The 21,470-nt window shown below is 41.3% G+C and overlaps 1 protein-coding gene across 1 annotated transcript in view; it reads right to left on the bottom strand.

Annotated features, from left to right (window-relative positions):
• The window catches only part of LOC132823025 (versican core protein-like), a 169,092-nt gene that overhangs the window by 34,000 nt on the left and 113,622 nt on the right, over positions 1–21,470 (bottom strand). The window contains exons 6-7 of the mRNA XM_060836562.1: positions 12,299–12,410; positions 8,829–8,942 (exon numbers count right to left, since the gene is read on the bottom strand). Of these exons, the coding sequence (XP_060692545.1) occupies positions 8,829–8,942; positions 12,299–12,410 (226 nt within the window). The remainder of the gene's footprint in view (positions 1–8,828; positions 8,943–12,298; positions 12,411–21,470) is intronic.

Raw genomic sequence — 21,470 nt, 5'->3', positions numbered from 1 at the left:
TCACTTGACTTGAAACATTAACTCTGCTTTCTCTGCACAGATGCTGGCAGACTTGCTAAGTTTTCCCAGCTATTTCGATTTGTGTTCCACATAGCAGGTGCTATTCCTTAAAAGGTGTAGGACTGTACAGTTGGTTGATAATGAATGATGAAGCATTATTAGTAGCAAATTAAAACAGATGAGATAAATTATTGGATTTTTCTTTGAATCCTGTATTGTCACATACACAGAATGTGGCACTTATAATGTCTTTATATTTGAGGTGGAACTCCAGTATGTTGACTATCAGAACAGACCCAGAGGCTACATACAGAGAAAGGACCCCACCCGGGCATTGGCAAGTCATCTTACAGAATTCCTGGTCATAGAGTCATAGGGGAGTAGTGCACCCCAGCATCAGCCAAGATACACGCTGAGCCAATACTAGTTTCTTACTCATGAAGGAAAATATATTATAACTGCATTTGCTGTGGAGTAAAGATTATACTATATTGTAACAAATTTCACAGTCTGTTGATTCAGTCATTGGGTCACACTCAATTAATCATGTTTTCCTAATTGGCCAAAGGGTTATCCCATCTTTCATGTGCTTTTCCCATTCCCTTTCTCCACAAGATGGATTTGAGCCATGCTACTACTAGTGCAGTGCCTTCACAGGACAATTTATTTTATTGTGAAAGATTATGATCATTATATAAACCAATGGAGAGAGCAAATTCAAAAGCAAAGTAGATGGATAAGTTGAGATGCTAAGTTAAATTTAAATACAGATTTCTTTCATTTGAATTTTAATGAAAAGGAAGAGGCTAAAGAAGGAAATGAAAAAATGTTCTAAATATTCTAGAGCAGTTAACATGGTGAAATAATATGGCAGGTCATATTGATAATGGCATACCATTTCTACTCAGGTAGGACAAACACCAATAACAACAACTTAGACCTATACAGCATCATAAATGTCATGAAATATCCCAAGTTGCTTCACAGAAGCAATATGTAATAGCAGATCTGACAGTAAGCCACTTTAAATGATATTAGATGACCAAAAATGAGGTAGGTTTGGAAAGGTATCCTACAGGAGAAAAATGTGGTTGAGGTAAAGAGGTGTGGAGAAGGAATTTCAGGGCTTGAGGCCTAGGCAACTGAAGACACAACCATCCATGGCAGAGTAAACATGATCAGCAATACATTGAGAAATAGGGGAGGTCAGCCATCTCCAAGAATTGTGGGATTGGAGATTTCCGAGTAAGGGAGAAGCAAGGAATTTGAAGACATGGACGAGAGCATTAAAATCAAGATACTGCTTAACAAAAGGCCAGTGAAGGTTAGCAAGCTCATTGCTGCCTCTGTCCTAACTGGCAATTAGGACACGGACAGCAAAGTTAGTCATTCCTAACATCACATTTACAAAGGGTAGAATGAAGGGTAGAAAAGGAAGATCAGCACAGTGCTTTGGAACCGTCACATCTAGATGTAACAAAGATATACGGATGTTCTCATTAACAAATGAGCTGAGACTGGGATTAAGTGGAGCATTGTTATAAGGTGTAAAAGGAGGTTTTTAACATAGAATGATTATAAGATCTCAGGATCAAATGTGACACCAAGGCTTAAGGTTGCCAGGCAAGAGGTACAGGCTGCTAGACAGGGAATGGATTTTGAACAGATACTCAAAACAATGGGTACATGTACCCCAATATTTCATTTGAGGAAAACTCTGCTCATTCAGAACTGAATGCTAGTTAAGCAGTTTGATAATTTAGCAACAGCCAAGCAATGTGGGGAGGTGGAGCTAGTTATCATCAGCATATGTGTGAATGCTAATTCCATCCAACAGTATCACCAAAATGGCGTATGTAGTCGAGAAATAAGAGGGCAGGAATTGAGGAGAGATCATCAGCATATCAACAGCTTATTGTGAAGCAAAGGAGCAATGATTATACCAAGAAAACTGCCTAAAATATTAATGGATATGAACTAAGTTGAGAGCTCAATATAATGTTAACTTACCGTAATCCTCTCCTTTAAGAAAAGTGAACCAGCATATTGGACTATTGCCTTTGCACAGCACTGCCATAAAAGGACTTCTACATATTTTAAGCAACTCCTACAATTCTGACTTACATGTGACTAACTGATTCAGCATGCATTTCCTGGATAAGCATCTACAGACTCAATTCAGATTTGGAAACCTAAATTTTCCCTGAACCATTACCCCCAAAGGTCATTTATCACAAACTTATGTGGCACTGAGACATGGATTCAGTAGTATTTTGTGATGACTTCCACTCCTGTGGTCGTATCCTCACACCAGACAGCTATGTCTGTGCTTTGAAATACATTTTTGTCTGGTGTGGTGGAAATCTGGCATGAAATGCTTTGCCCAGAGAGTTCTGCTGGATCTGAAGTCTGAGCTGCTTTATATCCCAAAGACTGCTGGCAATAAATATAACTTACAATTTCATACCCAAATTGCTGCTGAAGAAACAGATACTTCTCAGGTGAGAAGCAGCTTTAGAAAAAAGTTAATCAGGGACTACAGATCATCAGACAGTATACAGACGTTTAGATATTATTTTGTTTTGCAGTCATGTCCATAGTTACTACTACTGTCACTCCTTGGCTAAGAAGCACATTTGTGCAATGTGTGATAGGATTCTTCCCTAACGAGACTTGTCTCCCCTCCCAGAGACTGTCTATGCAAGGATGGAAATCCTGATGTATTATTTGTAATTATGACTTCACCAGATTAACAGAATATTTAACCCTTATAATGCATGGATTTTTTAAAAATGCGTGATAATGAATGGAAAGCGAACAGATATTCTGAACTCAAAGATTTAGAAGTTAATAATCTGGAGGCTTACGTTATTCTTTCTTTTTAAAAAAAGAATCAAACACAATTCCTGTCTGTTATATGTAATCAGCAAATATGCTGGTTGGCTGCACATTCACCCTCACTGAAATGAATTGTATTGTTTGCTGTCTGTGGGATAATTTGGCTCATTTCTTATTTCTTTATGTCTAAATCCATAATTTTTTTACAGATCATGTGAGTTTTGTGCACAAGAAATTACTCTTCATTGCCACATGATCACATCCTATTTGCAAATTGAAATCGAAGACAGTGCAAATTTGGCACTGGTTCAGTTAACAGATTGTTGAAAAGTACAGCTGTAAATGTGCTGAGGAACTGACTTTAGAATAGTGTTCAGATCTCAGTTAACATTGTAGGAACATTAGATTCAAATATAAAATGTCCTGGTCTTGAAAGTAATTTATTAAGTGTATCTTTCCCTCAGATTTTACAAGTACTCATTAAAGTCCTCATCTAAGAAAACATTCTTCTAATCTAAGCCCAGACAGTGAGTGTCAGCAGATGATTTGATTCTGGGGGCATATCACAGCTGGAACAGATTATTAACAACAACAACAACTTGCATTTTTGGTGCACCTAAAGTAGTCAACTTGCAAGCGGTAAGCTCCAACAAACAATGATGCAATTTGTTTTTAATTAATTGACAGGCTATGCATGTTTTAATCAAGGTCAGTGGTTATGGCCATTCCAATATGACTGCATGATTTGTTAAACCATTTCAGTAATCCAAAGCCAACAGTTCTAATCATGGAATACCATTCAAGAATTTGGATAAAAATCTTGGAACCCAAATTGTCTCAGTCACTAATTAACAAATGCTTTGTGACAAGTTACTACGTCTTGGTGAATAGATATCTCTGACAAAATGCTGCCAAAGGAAGGTTTAAGCTATAAAGAAAGGCTGGGATTTCTTTCGCTGGAGCATAGGAAGCTCAAAGGTCAAGGACAAAAGGGTAACTAGGGAGAGAATGGGGCCCCTCAAAGATCAGCAAGGCAGCCTTTGTGCGGAGCTGCAGAAAATGGGGGAGATACTAAATGAATATTTTGCATCAGTATTTACTGTGGAAAAGGATATGGAAGATGTAGACTGTAGGGAGATAGATGGTGACATCTTGCAAAATGTCCAGATTAAAGAGGGGGAAGTGCTGGATGCCTTGAAATGGCTAAAGGTGGATAAATCCCCAGGACCTGATCAGGTGTACCCTAGAACTCTGTGGGAAGCTAGAGAAGTGATTGCTGGGCCTCTTGCTGAGATATTTGTATCATCGATAGTCACAAGTGAGATGCCGGAAGCGCAACCCACCCAGACCCATTCCCCTACGTTTACCCTTTCACCTAAAACTATGGGCAATTTAGCATGACCAATTCACCTAACCTGCACATTTTTGGACTGTGGGAGGAAACCAGAGCACCCGGAGGAAACCCACACAGACACGGGAAGAATGTACAAACTTCACATAGTCAATCACCTGAGGCGGGAATTGAGCCTGGGTTTCTTGCACTACGAGGCAGCAGTGCTAACCACTGTACCACCATGCTGCCCAGTGCTGTTGGAGGGAATCCTGAGGGACAGGACCTGTATTTGGAAAGGCAAGGACTGATTAGGGAAAGTTAACATGGCTTTATGCGTGGAAAATCATGTCTTAATTGAGCTTTTTGAAGAAGTAACAAAGAACATTGATGAGGACAGAGCGGTAGATGTGATCCATGTGGACTTCGGTAAGGCATTTGACAAGGTTCCCCATGGGAGACTGATCAGCAAAGTTAGGTCTCATGGAATACAGGGAGAACTAGCCATTTGGATACAGAACTGGCTCAAAGGTAGAAGACTGAGGGTGGTGGTGGTGCAGGTTTGTTTTTCAGACTGTAGGTCTGTGATCAGTGGAGTGCCACAATTATCGGTGCTGGGTGCTGGGTCCACTACATTTTGTCATTTACATAAATGAGTTGGTTGCGAGCATAAGAGGTACAATTAGTAAGTTTGCAGATTACACCATCTTATTGGAGGTGTAGTAGACAGCGAAGAGGATTACCTCAGATTACAACAGGATCTTGACCAGATGGGCCAATGGGCTGAGAAGTGGCAGATGGAGTTTAATTCAGATAAATGAGAGATGCTGCATTTTGGGAAAGCAAATCTTATTGGGATTTATACACTTAATGTCCTAGGGAATGTTGCTGAACAAAGAGACCTTGGAGTGCAGGTTCATAGCTCCTTGAAAGTGGAGTTGCAGGTGAATAGGATAGTGAAGAAGGCGTTTGGTATGCTTTCTTTCCTTGGTCAGAGTATTGAGTACAGGAGTTGGGAGGTCATGTTGCGGCTGTACAGGACATTGGTTAGGCCACTGTTGGAATATTGTATGCAATTCTGGTCTCCTTCCTATCAGAAAGATATTGTGAAACTTGAAAGGGTTCAGAAAAGATTTCCAAGGATGTTGCCAGGGTTGGAGGATTTGAGCTATAGGGAGAGGCTGAACAGGCTGGGGCTGTTTACCCGGAGCGTCAGAGGGTGAAGGGTGACCTTATAGAGGTTTACAAAATTATGATTGGGTAAATAGGCAAAGCATTTTCCCTGGGGTCGGGGAGTCCAGAACTAGAGGGCATAGGTTTAGGGTGAGAGGGGAAAGATATAAAAGAGACCTATGGGGCAACTTTTTCACGCAACATGTATGGTATTAGCTGCCAGAGAAAGTGGTGGAGGCTGGTACAATTGCAACATTTAAGAGGCATTTAGATGGGTGTATGAATAGGAAGGGTTTGGAGGGATATGGGCTGGGTGCTGGCAGGTGGGACTAGATTGGGTTGGGATATCTGGTCAGCATGGACGGGTTGGACGGAAGGGTTTGTTTTTATGCTGTACATCTCTATGACTCTTATAAATTTTTATAAAATCATGAGGGGTATAGATAGGGTTAATGGTAAGTGTCTTTTCCCGAGGATAGGGGCGCACATTTTTAAGGTGAAAAGAGAGAGGTTTATAAAAGGACATGAGGGACATATATTTTATACATAGGGTGGTTCGCAAGTGGAGTGAATTTCCTGAGGAAGTGGTGGATGTAGGCACAATTACAACGTTTAAAAGACATTTGAATAAGGACATGAATAGGAAAGGGGATTGGAGAGATACAGACCAGGAGCAGTCAGTTGGGACTAGTTTAGTTTGGAGTTAGGTTGGGCATGTTTGGACTCAAAGGTCTGATTCTGTGCTGCATGACTCTATGACTCCAATATAAAATAGGGGGTGTGGCATTATAATTGCCATGCTTCTAAACCCAATCAGAAAGAGTGCAGGAGGGCATGCCAAAAGCAGAAGGTATATCTAAAACTGAGGTGTCAACCTTTGGAAGCCACTACACAGGACTATCTGCATGCCAAACATAAGCAGCAAGTGACAGACAGAGCTAAGCAAGCCCAAGGCCAATCGATCAATTCTAAACTTTGCAGTTTGACCATATTTAATCATGAATGGTAGTAGACAATTAATCAACTAACAGGAGATGGAAGCTCCAGCATTCGCTCCACCCTCAATGATGAGGAAGTCTAGTATGCAACTGCAAGTGATGAGGGTGAAATATTTGCATTCTTCTTCAGCCAGAAGTGTTGAGTGGATGATTCACCTCAGCCTCACAGATGCCGGTCTTCAACCAATTTCATTCACAAATTATCAGGAAATGGCTGAAGGCACTGGAGATTGGAACATCTATGGGCACTGACAACAATCTGGCAATGTACTAAAAACTTGTGCTTCAGAACTAACTCTACCTCTAATCAAGCTGCTAAAGCATTGCCACCTGTCCACACCCTGACCAAACAGTGGACTCGAGATCATAAGCAAAGAAACAGACGGAAGTGCGGGCTGTACAATCAAACAGCACTTGCTTGAGTTGATTAATCAGCTCACTGACTCTCAGACTGAGCTGAACTCAAGAGGTGAGGCAAGAGTGATATCAAGGCAGCATTGGATCAAGTGTGACATCAAAGAGCTCTGACCAAACTGGAGTCAATGAGAATCAGGGCAAAAACTTTGCAATGTTTAAAATCAATACCTATCACAAAGGAAAATGGTTGTAATTGTCGGAAGTCAATCATTTCAGCTTCAGGACATCAGGGGAATGACCTTGACTCAAATATCTTTAACTGCTTCATCAATGTCCTCTTCTTCATCAGAATTGGGGATGTTTTCTAATGATTGCATGATGTTCAGTATCTTTTACAGTTCCTCAGGTAATCCTTGTCCATATGCAGCAAGATCTGGTCATCAGGACTTGGGTTGCGAAGTGGCAAGTAATATTCATGCTACAAGTGCTCAGCAATGACTATTGAAAAGAAATAATCTAACCATCACCCCATTGATATTCAGTAATATTACCATCACTAAATCCCCCCATCTACATCTTGGAGGTTAACATTGACCAGAAATTGAACTGGACTACCCAGATACATACTGTGGAAGAAAGTGATGACTGCAGATGCTGGAGATCAGGGTCAAGAATGTGGTGCTGGAAAAGCACAGCAGGTCAGGCAGCATCCGAGGAGCAGGAGTTTCCTGATGAAGTATTTTTGCCTGAAATGTCAATCCTCCTGCTCCTCAGATGCTGTCTGACCTGCTGTGCTTTTGCAGTATAACATTCATATACATACAGTGTCTACAAGAGCAGCCAGAGGCTAGGCATTCTGTCCTCATCTACAAGGCACAAGTCAAGGGTTAGTCTAATGGAATACTGCCCATTTTCCCTCCCTAATGGCATGGTGAGTCCACCTACATCACATGGACTGAAGCAGTTAAAGAAGGCAGCTCACCACTATCTTCTCAAAGGCATCTGGGGTGGGCAATGAATGCTGGCCAGCCAGCGATGTCCACTTCCCATTAGAAAATAAAAAAACATTGCTTGGAATGTGTAGCTCTGACAAAACTCAAGTAGTCTGACACCATCTAAAACAAAGCAGCAACGTTCAACATTTCTCCCAACAACACTGAGCACCAGAGGCAACAGTAGACACAATCGAAACAGTGCACTGTAGCAACTCATCGAGACTTCTTTGAAAACGCCATCCAATTCTACAACCCTCACCATCTACAGGGACTAGGAAACAGATATATGGGAGTACACTACCTGCAAGTTTCCCTCCAAGCCACATGTCATCCTGACTGGGAACTACATTGTCATTTTGTTACTCTTGGTGGGTCAAATGCCTGCAACTCTCTTCCTAACAGCATGATGGGTGGATGTAGCTACCTGCTACTGACTGCACTTGTTAATAAGGTAGCTTAGCACAACATTGCCAATGAATGTTAGCTTTTCCAGTGAATCCACATCCCATGAACAAATTAGAAACTTGAAGGGTCAGAAATCAGGTTCTATGTAACAGACAATTACGATGTTGATTTCAGAATGTCTACCTACCATAGGCTTTAAAGTGGCATATTCTTATATTCATACAATCCCTGTCATGCAGAAGCAAGTCATTCAGCTCAAGTCCACACCCATCCTCCGAAGAGCATCTCACCTAAACCCACCCTTCTGTGGTATCCCTGTAACCCTTATTTCCCATGGCCAATCCACCAAGGCTACACATCTTTGAACAGTAGGAGGAAACCCATGCAGACACAGGGAGAATGTGCAAACTCCACACAGACAGTCATCCAAGGCTGGAATCGAACACAATACTTGGTGCTGTGAGGCAGCAGTGCTAACCACTGAGTCACTATATTCTTCATTGCAAAGCATCCGGCTTTTGCCAGTTTACCAAATGCTTAAGCAAGATGTTGCAATTTGTGTCAAAAACATGAAGAATAAATTGCTATTTAAAAGTTGTTTGCTGCATGCCCATAATCATCATTATCCCATTATGGTAAAGGGATAATGGGTTTACTTGAAATATGTGATGAATTGTTCATTTCAACACTTCAAACAATGAGCTTTCATAATTAATACATCTTTAGGCTTACCTTGTTCACACAAAGCACCACCATAGCTTGGTAAGCAGATACAACTGAAGCAGTTGGCACCGTCAATACATGTGGCTCCATTACGGCAAGGATTGGATTGACATTCATCTATATCTGTGTGAGATATAAGATGAGATTTAGTGATTAATTAAACCAAGAATTGCTTTCATTATTGCTGTATCTTGTGTGCATCAGAACTAAAACAGCCAGCAAACTGGACCATGTGAATTGGCATGTTCAAAGAGCTGAACCAGGAAGTGGCTTCTTTGAAAGTTTACATCAATTCCCTAAAAGCTGAAAGCATCCTTAATTAATCAGGATGGCATTACTGCTTAAAACTTTACTGGCTCTTACTGTGTCTTTATCGACAAAAACAATGGCACTTAAAATATTTCAAAAAATACTGCCACAACTTAAACATGAAAAAGCTTGAGCTGTCAGATGTACTTGGGGCAAATCTGAAACTCAAAGCAAATACAATAAGTAATTAAATACAAACGACCAGAAACAATCCTTCAAGGTAACCAAGGCTTCAAGTGGATATTTTGCAGATAAAAAGATTGTAAAATGTCGTTAAAGGGTCAGTATTAAATGGATGTCTTAGGCACATAATGACTATCCCATCTAGCATTGGATAGCATGGCAAATAAGGGGCATGTGTAGAGTGGATGGAGGTGAGGGTGTGAGGGCCTGACGTTGATCATTAAAGCAGTGGTTAGCACTGCTGTCTCAACAGCGTCAGGGACCCAGGTTTGACCCAGCCTTGGCTGACTGTCTGTATGGAGTTTGCACATTCTCCCCGTGTCTGCATGGGTTTCCTCCGGGTGCTCCGGTTTCTTCCCACAGTCCAAAGATGTGCAGTCCAGTTGAATTGGCCATGCTAAATTGACCATAGTGTTAGGTGCATTAGTCAGAGGGAAATGTGTCTGGGTGGGTTACTCTTCGGAGGGTCTGTGTGGACTTGTTGGGCTGAAGGGCCTGTTTCCACACTGTAGGGAATCTAATTTAATCTATTCTAATCTAAATCTGGGTTAATGTTCCAGTAAAAAGTGGTAGACATTCCACCTGCTGGCCTCACCATCTTCCTTAAATGAGAATGTGGTGGCTATGCACCCTTTAAGTTGACAGATCTCCTGATTTGGGAATGCTTCTGACTTGACCTCCCAACCTCCTGAATGAAAATCTATGATAAAGAGTCTTAGAATCACTATGGCACAGAGAGAGATCATTCAGGATCAGTGGAATCTAATCTTTCTCACTCAGTCCATTCCACTCTGAATCCTTTAGCCCGAGAGTTTCAGTACTCTCCATTGTCCAGCCCATTTCCTTTGAAAGTCATCCATCATTCCCACTTCTACCACCCTCATAGGCAATGAGTTCCAGGTCATTGCCACTTACTACATGAAAAATGCTCTTCCTGACTGCCCTCCCCCTTCATCTCACACACATAACCTTAAATTTGTATTCCCAATCCTTATAAAATGAACTAATGTCAAAAAGCATCCAAAATGTATCAATTGTTTTACATATATCAAATCTTTGATATGGCAATATGGGAATGTTCTCTGCCCTATTAAATCTGCTTTAATATTCTCTAATGCATTACTTCCTCCAGTGGTAGTAACTTAAATATGCTATTCTTAATCTTACCAGAGGATGGCACTAGTACACCTCTGAATGAAAAGCATGCAGCCTGTTCTTTATGTTTGCTCCAGACAAGCTGCCTCTTTCTTCAGCAAATCACAAGAAGCTCACCTAAAGGTAATCAATTCCTCTGCCTAATTATGAGTAATTCTATGATTCTATGATGAAATTCAATTGGACTCTCAGTATTAAATTCATTCTGAAAGACTAAACGGTTTTGGGCTTCAGTTTTCATTTACTACAACAAGGAGATTTATAGATAATAAACAATAGGTGCAGGAGTAGGCCATTCTGCCCGTCGAGCCTGCACCACAATTCAATATGATCATGGCTGATCATCCTTAATCAGTATCCTGTTCCTGCCTTATCTCCATAACCCTTGATTCCACAATCCTTGAGAGCTCTATCCAACTCTTTCTTAAATGAATCCAGAGACTGGGTCTCCACTGCCCTCTGGGGCAGAGCACTCCACACAGCCACCACTCTCTGGGTGAAGAAGTTTCTCCTCATCTCTGTCCTAAACGGTCTACACCGTAGTTTTAAGCTGTGTCCTCTGGTTCGGCACTCACCCATCAGTGGAAACATGTTTCCTGCCTCCAGAGTGTCCAATCCTTTAATAATCTTATATGTCTCAATCAGATCCCCTCTCAGTCTTCTAAACTCAAGGGTATACAAGCCCAGTCACTCCAGTCTTTCAGTGTAAGGTAATCCCGCCATTCCAGGAATTACCTCGTGAACCTATGCTGCACTCCCTCAATAGCCAGAATGTCTGTCCTCAAATTTGGAGACCAGAACTGCACACAGTACTCCAGGTGTGGTCTCACCAGGGCCCTGTACAGCTGCAGAAGAACCTCTTTGCTTCTATACTCAATCCCTCTTGTTATGAAGGCCAGCATGCTATTAGTCTTCTTCACTACCTGCTGTACCTGCATGCTTACCTTCATTGACTGGTGTACAAGAACACCCAGATCTCTCTGTACTGCCCCTTTACCTAAACTGATTCCATTTAGGTAGTAATCTGCCTTCCTGTTCTTGCCACCATTTGTTGTCTCTGAAGAAGTATAAGAGGCTGGCTAAAGTGCGTGGGTGAGTAAAGATGCACTTTATTCCCTGTGGACTTTCTTAAATAGTTTCTTCCATGCCTGGAGACATCAGAAATGCCCTGTCATTCCTGTATCCTGCCCCGTTATGGCAAAAAGATGGAAAAGGTGAGATCTGGAATCACGGGGTCACTGATGTGTCATCTGAATATGTGGAAGGACTTACTCAATGACTGACATGGCTTTTATTGATCGCAGTTAGTGGAAAGCTTATAGAATTTAGCACAGGCTGATACCTTACCCTCATCCATCAGTGATTCACCAGAATTTGTGTATAAACATCTAGCTGAAATACATGGAGTGCATTTGTGAAGATTGTTGCTATGTCAGTGAGATGAGATTACTAGTTGGGAGACTGAATTCTGAATTTATGAACAAAAGATTTGATATGCTTGGAGCAGATCTGTTTTTTTCTCTGATACAGTATATTGAATTGTTTCCCACAGTCAAGGTTTGTGACTTCTATTTTATATCTGCATCAGACCGGGTAATACTAGTAACGAGAGTGTACTTCAGACTACACTAACACAGTGTGCATGAAATGCAATTTCCGTGTCATGATGGAAACAGAATTGGATTGCTGCATTACTTGTGGGTATCACCTCTGATTAAAACATAAAATTCCTATAATCTTAGCATTCTAATAATGAATATATATCATTTCCAATGAAAACTAATTGAAAGCATTGTATATCACTGAAACATTGCGGAGTGTCCTGCCCTTACCTAGTTCACAGTGCTCCCCAGTGAATCCTGGCAAACAGGTACAAATGTAACTTGTTTCTCGTGGGTAACAACTGCCTCCATTTTGGCAGGGGAATTCTTCACATGGGTTAACCTGTGCTATGAGAACTGAAAGCATAAAGAACACACAATCATGGTTACTTCCTTAGCTGGGTATATTTCCTTTTTGCAGATGAAGAGAAGAAAAATCACATTATGAGTAATTACAGCCATATACCATTATTAAATTTAATAGTATATACTGAATGGAATTCAGTTCATTGATGCCTTTACAAGATAGTTGCTTAATTTCAAATGCTTAAAATTGGAATACCATTTCTGCGAATCAATCCCATATTTTGTTTTTCATTGAGGAGGACAACCAGGTTCTGTAAAAAAAACCTTCAGCCAAGCGGTCACAAAAGGGTTAACATCTTTGCAAAGTGTTTTGTAAGATTGCCAAAACTTCAGAGAAGCTGATAATCAAAAATCTTATTCAGTGATTCTTTTTCTTTTGCATATATGGTTCATTCTTAATAGCAGATAGAAAATAGTTGCAAGTTCAAGTAGAATGTCAAGTGCCCAGCCACAGCACAAGCAGAAAGTGCAGTTTTGGAGAAGAGTGATTTTAGGGGCAAGTTGCCGAACGATAATATTGTAATCTTGCTAATGACATATAAGTTCTCTCCTTAGAAATCATTAGTCAGACATTTTGAGCATATGTCAAAGAAAATATATTTGAGAAGAACAAACGATTAAGTAAGAAAATGACTGAAAGAAAACAATAGAGGTGCATTATTTATTTTAGATCTTTATGAAGTATTTCCTTCATGTAAGAGTACAAATATTTGAAAGCTGTTAGATGAACATAACTAATCAAAAAAATCTGACAACTGATCATTTGTCAGAGCACCCCGGTGGTTTGAACCAACAGCTTGCAAAAGCAGAATTGTCAGTTCCATACCAATGCACTAAGGGAGATAAGGAGAAACATCTTCAGCCAGAGAGTGGTGAATCTATGGAATTCATTGCCACAGAAGGCTGTGGAGGCCAGGTCATTGAGTATACTTAAGACAGAGATGGATAGGTTCTTGAGTAACAAGGGGATCAAGGGTTACAGGAAAAAAGCATGAGAATGGTGTTGAGAAACATATCAGTCATGATAAGTTGATGGGCTGAATGGCCTAATTTCTGCTCCTATGTCTTACAGTCCTCTGGTCTTATGACATATGGGACTCATTCAATCAATTTCCTTAACCAATGAGGATTAAGGATTCAGAGGGAAAAGCTATATGACTGAGAAGGAGGAGAAATGAGAATTAAATTGGTTATAGAGAAAAACACAAAAAGAGGGAAAGATAAACCAAATCTCCCACATGAAGGAATGACTCCACAATTTTGGGCCAAAGGAGTCGATGAGCATTGTATTAGCAACTGACAATCAGGTACATGGTATCTTAATTACTGGATTTTAACATTCTGCAGTGAATTTATCAAGCCATTCATGTTCTGATACAATAGGTTGTTAGAACAAGGCGGCTGAGAAAGAGACAAGCGTATGTGAAGTAATTGGCAGAGTGATGTAAAACAAATAGCAAGATCTGAAGATAACACATTTCTTGGTGCAATGAACCTGTTCACTGATCTGCAATTATGATTTGGAGATGCTGGTGTTGGACTGGAGTGTACAATGTTAAAAATCACACAACACCAGGTTATAGTCCAACAGGTTTAATTGGAAGCACTATCTTTCAGAGTGCCGCTCCTTCATAAGGTGATTGCAATTAGAATAAGCATGTACCAGTAATACATTGTGTATTGGTCAGTAGGTTCCGTGACACACTGCAGGCCAGCTCAAATATTGAAGAGTCAGACCTCCATCCCTCAGTGGGAATCAGTCCCACCCTCTGGAGCTTTCTGGTCAATCTGACTGGCTAACAGTTTCAGAACCCCAACAGTGCCAGAACTCCATAATGAATACTGCAAGGACTGCAACCAGTGAGAGACAAAAACAAAATGCAAATGCTGGAATCCAATGTAGACAAGCAAAAGCTGGAAGAACGCAGTAAACAAGGCAGCATTAGGAGATGGAGAAGTCGACGTTTCGGGTATAACCCTTCTTCAGGAACGAGGGTCGGGGTAGGGGGAGCTCCCAGCCTTCCCCTATCCCCAACGCCATTCCTGACGAAGAGTTATATTCGAAACACTGACTTCTCCACCTCCTGATGCTGCCTGGCTTGCTGTGTTCTTCCAGGCTCCTGCTATACTGCAACCAATGTGAGAATGAGCCCCAGATCCAGGTAGGTAAGCATTGGATGGGGAGGATTTGGCAACATCAAGGAAGAGGCAAAGGTGATACATTCATGGATTAGTCTCTACTGTCAGAACTATTAAAAGAAACATTAGAACACCCAAAACTCAAAAGACAAATTGAAATATTAATTAACCTTGAGGATTCCAGATACCAATCATGTGACTGTGGTCCCAAGTTAAAATTTTACACCTCAAAGATACGCTAAAGTTTAGACCATGTATTCCTTTCACCTTCCTCTCCTGATGGACTCTATCCACTTTTAAGTTTGTAGCTGTCTGCATATGTGCTTGATACTGTGTCTTTATGAATTTCTCTTTATTTCACTGAAGAAAATATTGTATTTGATGCCACATAGGCAGACTAGACTTTGGGTAATCTCTTTTCCATTAGGGAGTAAAGTAGCAATGAGAGGACTTCCAGAAATAGTGTTATTAGTATTAATAAGTAGGGTTAAAAAGAAAGCTCATGATGCCTAAAAATGAGTTCTGCAGTTCCCATTCGATTCTAAATTGTCACAATATACAATAACACATATTGCAACACAAAGGAAGGCGATGAGGGAAATTAAAAATCCAGACAAGACAACTTGAGTTACCATGGAAACTAACAAACCCAAAGCTAAATATTGAGATAAAATGGGCCTGCATGAGTTTGAGAATGATAAATACATTCTGATAATTCTTCTGAGAAGTTCTTTGGTTAACCAAGATGAGATTTTCCCTTGCATATACTAATATCTTTGATTGAATCAATCACACTAACTGAGAGTGGTTGTTTTTCACCACAACAAAGAGAGAGGTATAGACACAGACTAAAAAGAACATAAATGTTTGTTGGCAGTCAACTGAGTAGGCTAAAAACAAGGGAACTAAATCACCCCTCTTCACCCCGGAATAATACATTATCCCAAAAAATCCTGCACACTTGCTTCTTTTCTCTCTTTCCTCCCAGCTTAAATTTGTTTCGTTACATTTTAAATGTTGTTCCTTTGTAATGTCCTGCCATCCTAAGGGAGAATCTTATATCAGAAACATAAAAATTCCTGATGGGACTGAACAGGCTAGATGTGGGAAGAATGTTCCCGATGTTGGGCAAGTCCAGAACTAGGAGTCACAGTCTAAGAATAAGGGGTAAGCCATTCAGGACTGAGAGGAGGAAGAATTTCTTCACTCGGAGAGTTGTGAACCTCTGGAATTCACTCTTGCAGGAAGCTGTTGGGGTCAGCTCGTTAGATATATTCAAGAGGGAGCTAGATGTAGCCCTTGCAGCTAAAGAGATCAAGGAGTACTGGGAGATACTGAGATTGCCAGATCAGCCATGGTGGTAATGAATGGTGGTGCAGGCTCGAAGGGTCAAATGGCCTACTCTTGTACCAGTTTCCTATATTTCTATCCAAATTCTGACTGACTATTTTCTCCACACATGCTACTTGAACATTTCCAGATTTTTCTTTTAGAAACCTAAGATACTTTCTTGGTTGGTCAGTAGTTAATAGCGTTCATATCACTTAATGTGAGTCAATTCAAAGCGAATTTAAGCCTCACATGCAAACCACTAAAAAGCTTGGCTAAACTATTATTCCTACAAGACAACTCTAATTAATAAAAGAAAATTATTGTGAATGTTAGAGATTGGAAATAAAAACAGAAAATACTGAAGAAACTCAGCAGGTATGGCAACTTCTTTGGAGAGAAAACCAGAGTTAACATATTGATTGGACTTAGGGCAGCACAGTGGCTCAGTGGTTAGCATTGCTGCCCCACAGTGCCAGGGACCCAGGTTCAATTCCCACCATGGGCTGTGTGGAGTTTGCACATTCTCCCTGTGTCTGTGTGGGTTTCCTCTGGGTGCTCCAGTTTCCTCCCACAGTCCAAACATGTGCAGTCCAGGTGAATTGGCCAGGCTAAATTGCCCGTAGTGTTAGATGAAGGGGGTAAATGTAGGGAATGGGTCTGGGTGGTTTGCTCTTTGGAGGATAGGCGTGGACTTGTTGGGCCAAAGGGCCTGTTTCCATACTGTAAGTAATTTAATCTTAAAAAGTTTCATACTGCACAGATGCCACTAAACCTAATTTATAAGGCCTCTGTACAATTTCCATCAACGTCGTGCCTAAACTATTTTAGGTGTTCAAAGTTTGTGAGAAGATTTGTAGCTCGGGTGCGCGTTGTTGTGGTTCTGTTCGCCGAGTTGGGAATTTGTGTTGCAGACGTTTCGTCCTTGACTCGGTGACATCCTCAGTGCTTAGGAGCCTCCTGTGAAGCACTTCTGTGATCTTTCCTCCGCCATTTGTAGTGGTTTGTATCTGCCGCTTCTGGTTGTCAGTTCCAGTTGTCCGTTGCAGTGGTCAGTATATTGGGTCCAGGTCGATGTGCTTATTGATTGAATCTGTGGATGAGTGCCATGCCTCCCCTGGCAGTTCTCTGTTTGGTTTGTGCTATAATAGTAGTGTTGTCCCAGTCGAATTCATGTTGCTTGTCATCTGCGTGTATGGATACTAGGGATAGCTGGTCGTGTCTAGATTAGATTAGATTACTTACAGTGTGGAAAAAGGCCCTTCGGCCCAACAAGTCCACACTGACCCGCCGAAGCGCAACCCACCCATACCCCTACATTTACCCCTTACCTAACACTACGGGCAATTTAGCATGGCCAATTCACCTGACCCGCACATCTTTGGACTGTGGGAGGAAACCAGAGCACCTGGAGGAAACCCACGCAGACACGGGGTTTCGTGGCTAGTTGGTGTTCATGGATGCGGATCGTTAGCTGTCTTCATGTTTGTCCTATGTAGTGTTTTGTGCAGTCCTTGCATGGGATTTTGTACACTACATTGGTTTTGCTCACGCTGGGTATCGGGTCCTTCGTCCTGGTGAGTTGTTGTCTGAGAGTGGCTGTTGGTTTGTGTGCTGTTATGAGTCCTAGTGGTCGCAGCAGTCTGTCTGTCAGTTCGGAAATGCTGTTGATGTATGGTAGTGTGGCTAGTCCTTTAGGTTGTGGCATGTCCTCGTTCTGTTGTCTTTCCCTTAGGCATCTTTGATGAAATTGCGCGGGTATCTGTTTTTGACGAATACATTGTATAGGTATTCTTCTTCCTCTTTATGCAGTTCTGGTGTACTGCAGTGTGTTGTGGCTCTTTTAAATAGTGTCTTGTTGCAACTTCTTTTGTGTGTGTTGGAGTGGTTGCTTTCGTAGTTCAGGACTTGGTCTGTGTGTGTAGCTTTCCTGTATACCTTTGTGGTGAATTCTCCTTTAGGTGTTCTCTGTACCATCACGTCTAGGAATGGGAGCTGGTGGTCCTTCTCTTTCTCTCTCGTGAATCGGATTCCTGAGAGTGTGGCGTTGATGATCCGGTGTGTGTTCTCTATTTCTGTGTTTTGAATGATTTCAAAGGTGTCGTCCACATATCTGACCCAGAGTTTGGGTTGAATTTGCGGTAAGACTGTTTGTTCCAACCTTTGCATTACCGCTTCTGCTATGAGTCCAGAGATGGGTGAGCCCATGGGTGTGCCGTTGATTTGTTCTTATATTTGGTTGTTGAATGTGAAGTGTGTTGTGAGGCACAGGTCCAGTAGTTTGAATCTACCTTCTTTGTTGATAGGTTCAACATCCTGTTGTCTGTTCTGTATGTCCAGCAGGGTGGCTATTGTTTCTCTGGCTAAGGTTTTGTCGATATAGGTGAACAGTGCCGTTACATTGAATGAGACCATGGTTTCTTTCTTGTCTATGTGTATATTTCTGATGATGTCCAAGAATTCCTGTGTTGATTGTATAGAGTGTCTGGATCCGCTGATCAGGTGTTTCAGTTTCTGATGTAGCTCTTTAGCCAGTTTGTGTGATGGTGTCCCTGGTAGTGGTACTATGGGTCTGAGTGGGATGTTTGGTTTGTGCACTTTAAGTAGTCCATAGAATCTGTGGGTGTTGTTGCTTTCAGGTTTCCAGATTCTGGACATACAGAACAGTCAACAGGACGCTGAACCTATCAACAAAGATGGCACACTCAAACTACTGGACCTGTACCTCACAACACACTTCACATTCAACAACCAAATATGAAAGGTTAGAACAAACAATCTTACCGCAAATTCAACCCAAACTCTGGGTCAGATATGTGGATGACACCTTTGTAATCATTAAAAACACAGAAATAGAGAACACACACCGGATCATCAATGCCACACTCACAGGAATCCGATTCACTAGAGAGAAAGAAAAGGACAACCAGCTCCCATTCCTAGACGTGATGGTACAGAGAATACCGAATGGAGAATTCATCACAAAGGTATACAGGAAAGCCACACACACAGATCAAGTCCTAAACTACGAAAGCAACCACCCCAACACACACAAAAGAAGTTGCATCAAGACACTATTCAAAAGAGCACAACACACTACAGTATACCAGAACTGCAAAAAGTGGAAGAAGAACACCTATACAATGTATTCGCCAAAAACAGATACGCCCGCAATTTCATCAACAGATGCCTAAGGGAAAGACAACGGAACGAGGACATGCCACAACCCAAAGGACTAGCCACACTACCATACAGCAGTAGCATTTCCGAACTGACAGCCAGACTACTGCGACGACTGGGACTCATAACAACACACAAACCAACAGCAACTCTCAGACAACAACTCACCAGAACGAAGGACCCGATACCCAGCATGAGCAAAACCAATGTAGTGTACAAAATCCCATGCAAGGACTGCACAAAACACTACATAGGACAAACAGCTAACGATCCGCATCCATGAACACCAACTAGCCACGAAATGACACGACCTGCTATCCCTAGTAGCCACACACGCAGATGACAAGCAACATGAATTCGACTGGGACAACACTACTATTATAGGACAAGCCAAACAGAGAACAGCCAGGGAATTCCTAGAGGCATGGCACTCATCCACAAATTCAATCAATAAGCACATCAATCTGGACCCAATATACCGACCACTGCAGCAGACAGCTGGAACTGACAACCGGAAGCGGCAGATTCAAACCACTACAAATGCCGGAGGAAAGGTCACAGAAGCACTTCACAGGTGGCTCCCAAGCACTGAGGATGTCACCTAGACAGGGGCCGAAACATCTGCAACACAAATTCCCAGCTCGGCGAAAAGCATCACAACATATATTAGGTGTTCTTACGTGGACTGAGATCAATTCTACCTTGCATTTTATTAAGTATTTCATTTGGCAAAACCTTCCAAACAGAAACTAAAATTTTTCCATTGAATGGAATAAGAGTTTGAATGTACGATCACTTTCAATGCTCAGATCAGCCTGCTGGGATCATTTCACAAAAAAGTATAGGTAGAATTCCCATTTTCCATTCATTTCCCAAAATGTGGCTCTTGACGGCAAGGACTCTGCCCAGGAATGTTCATGCAGAAAACGTAATTTCAAGCAATTTGAGAATATTAAGTTACCAAAAATAACATGATTTTTACACCAAATATTCCTAACGTTGTATTTTTCTTTGCATCACTAACTGACTTTAAAATTCTAGGGGAAAAAAAATAACCTGACAGACATTTCATACCTGGAACATGAACAGTCTCACCGTCTTCTGGCACACCAGTAATCATTGGTTCGCCCGTTTTACTATGGTCCCAAGATTCAATTTCAGAGGTGGTCTTTGAGCGAGCTGTCGACACCAGGGTGGTCTCAGCAGTTTTGTTATCAGTTTGTACCAAATGAAAAATAATTTTACCAGAATCATCAGTACTCTTTATCAATAGTTGAGGCGTTTGTGTTGATCTCCTATCTTCTGATCGGTCAAGATGTGACGGAGGAGGAACATCTGTGTGAATGTCAGTGCCATCTGTTAGAGACTGTTCTGCAGAAGGGGAGGCAGGTATTGAAGGAAGAGTCCTGAATTCACTTATTTCTGAATGTGTCTGAAGTGACACTACTGTTGTATCCTTGAGATCTTGTTTCACTAATATATCCAACTCCTGGGAAGTGTTCTCATGTAAAGAGGATGGAATTTCTGTAACTTTAATAGATTCTTTAATATCCTTTTCAGTATCCTTTTGCTCTGTCGATGGCCATAAAGATGTCGCACTGACTGACGTTTCTTTAGAAATTTCGACATAATTATCCTGTGCTGGTGAAGCATCTCCTTCTACAGGTATAGCAGTGTCTGCATCTGGTGGCAACATAGATCCTGTAATGTGTTCTGTAGCATGTATGTAAATATCATATAAAGGAATTTCACCCACTGTGCTTGGGGAAGTGGCTGTTGGTGGCACAGGTGATTCCTTTCCAAATATTTTGATGGGCATTGAGGCTGTGGCAGAACTTCCTACTGACTGTAACTTTGTACTCAAATCTAACAAAGATGTTGCATTAGTCACAGTCTCCTCAGTCCTCTTGTCCATTGCATGTGAAAGTTCATGCTGACTAATAGTTGGTTGCATAATAATCTGACTTGCTCCAATTTCTTCTTTTGTCGAAACATTGTCAAAGGTCGATGCTGAAGGCAAACTTTCGAGTTCTTCCATTTTAATTTGCTGTGTGGTTGGTTCCATTGTCACAACCATCACCAATTCTTCATCATGCTTCTTGTCTGGCAAATCTATTGATATCCCTTCTTCTGCAGAAGAGGAAGTCAAGTTACTAGTAGATACATGTTCTGTTGGCAGCTCTGTTACAGTTAGAGCTTGTTCTTCAGCAGAATACACAGAAGTTGCTTTTGTTGATGAACTTACTGTGTTAGTAATATCAAAGCCAAGTTGAGGTGAAGTCTGTGTTTGGGCTGCCTTATCCAATAAATGGGTAAATGTTCTATCGTCAGTACTTACGAAATCATCCCCAGAGAATTCCTCTTGTAGTAAACTGGATGCTGTTGAACT

The sequence above is a fragment of the Hemiscyllium ocellatum genome, chromosome 2 (assembly GCF_020745735.1).
Source record: "Hemiscyllium ocellatum isolate sHemOce1 chromosome 2, sHemOce1.pat.X.cur, whole genome shotgun sequence".
Classification (NCBI taxonomy): Eukaryota; Metazoa; Chordata; class Chondrichthyes; order Orectolobiformes; family Hemiscylliidae; genus Hemiscyllium; species Hemiscyllium ocellatum.
This window is presented reverse-complemented; position numbering and strand designations above follow the sequence as displayed.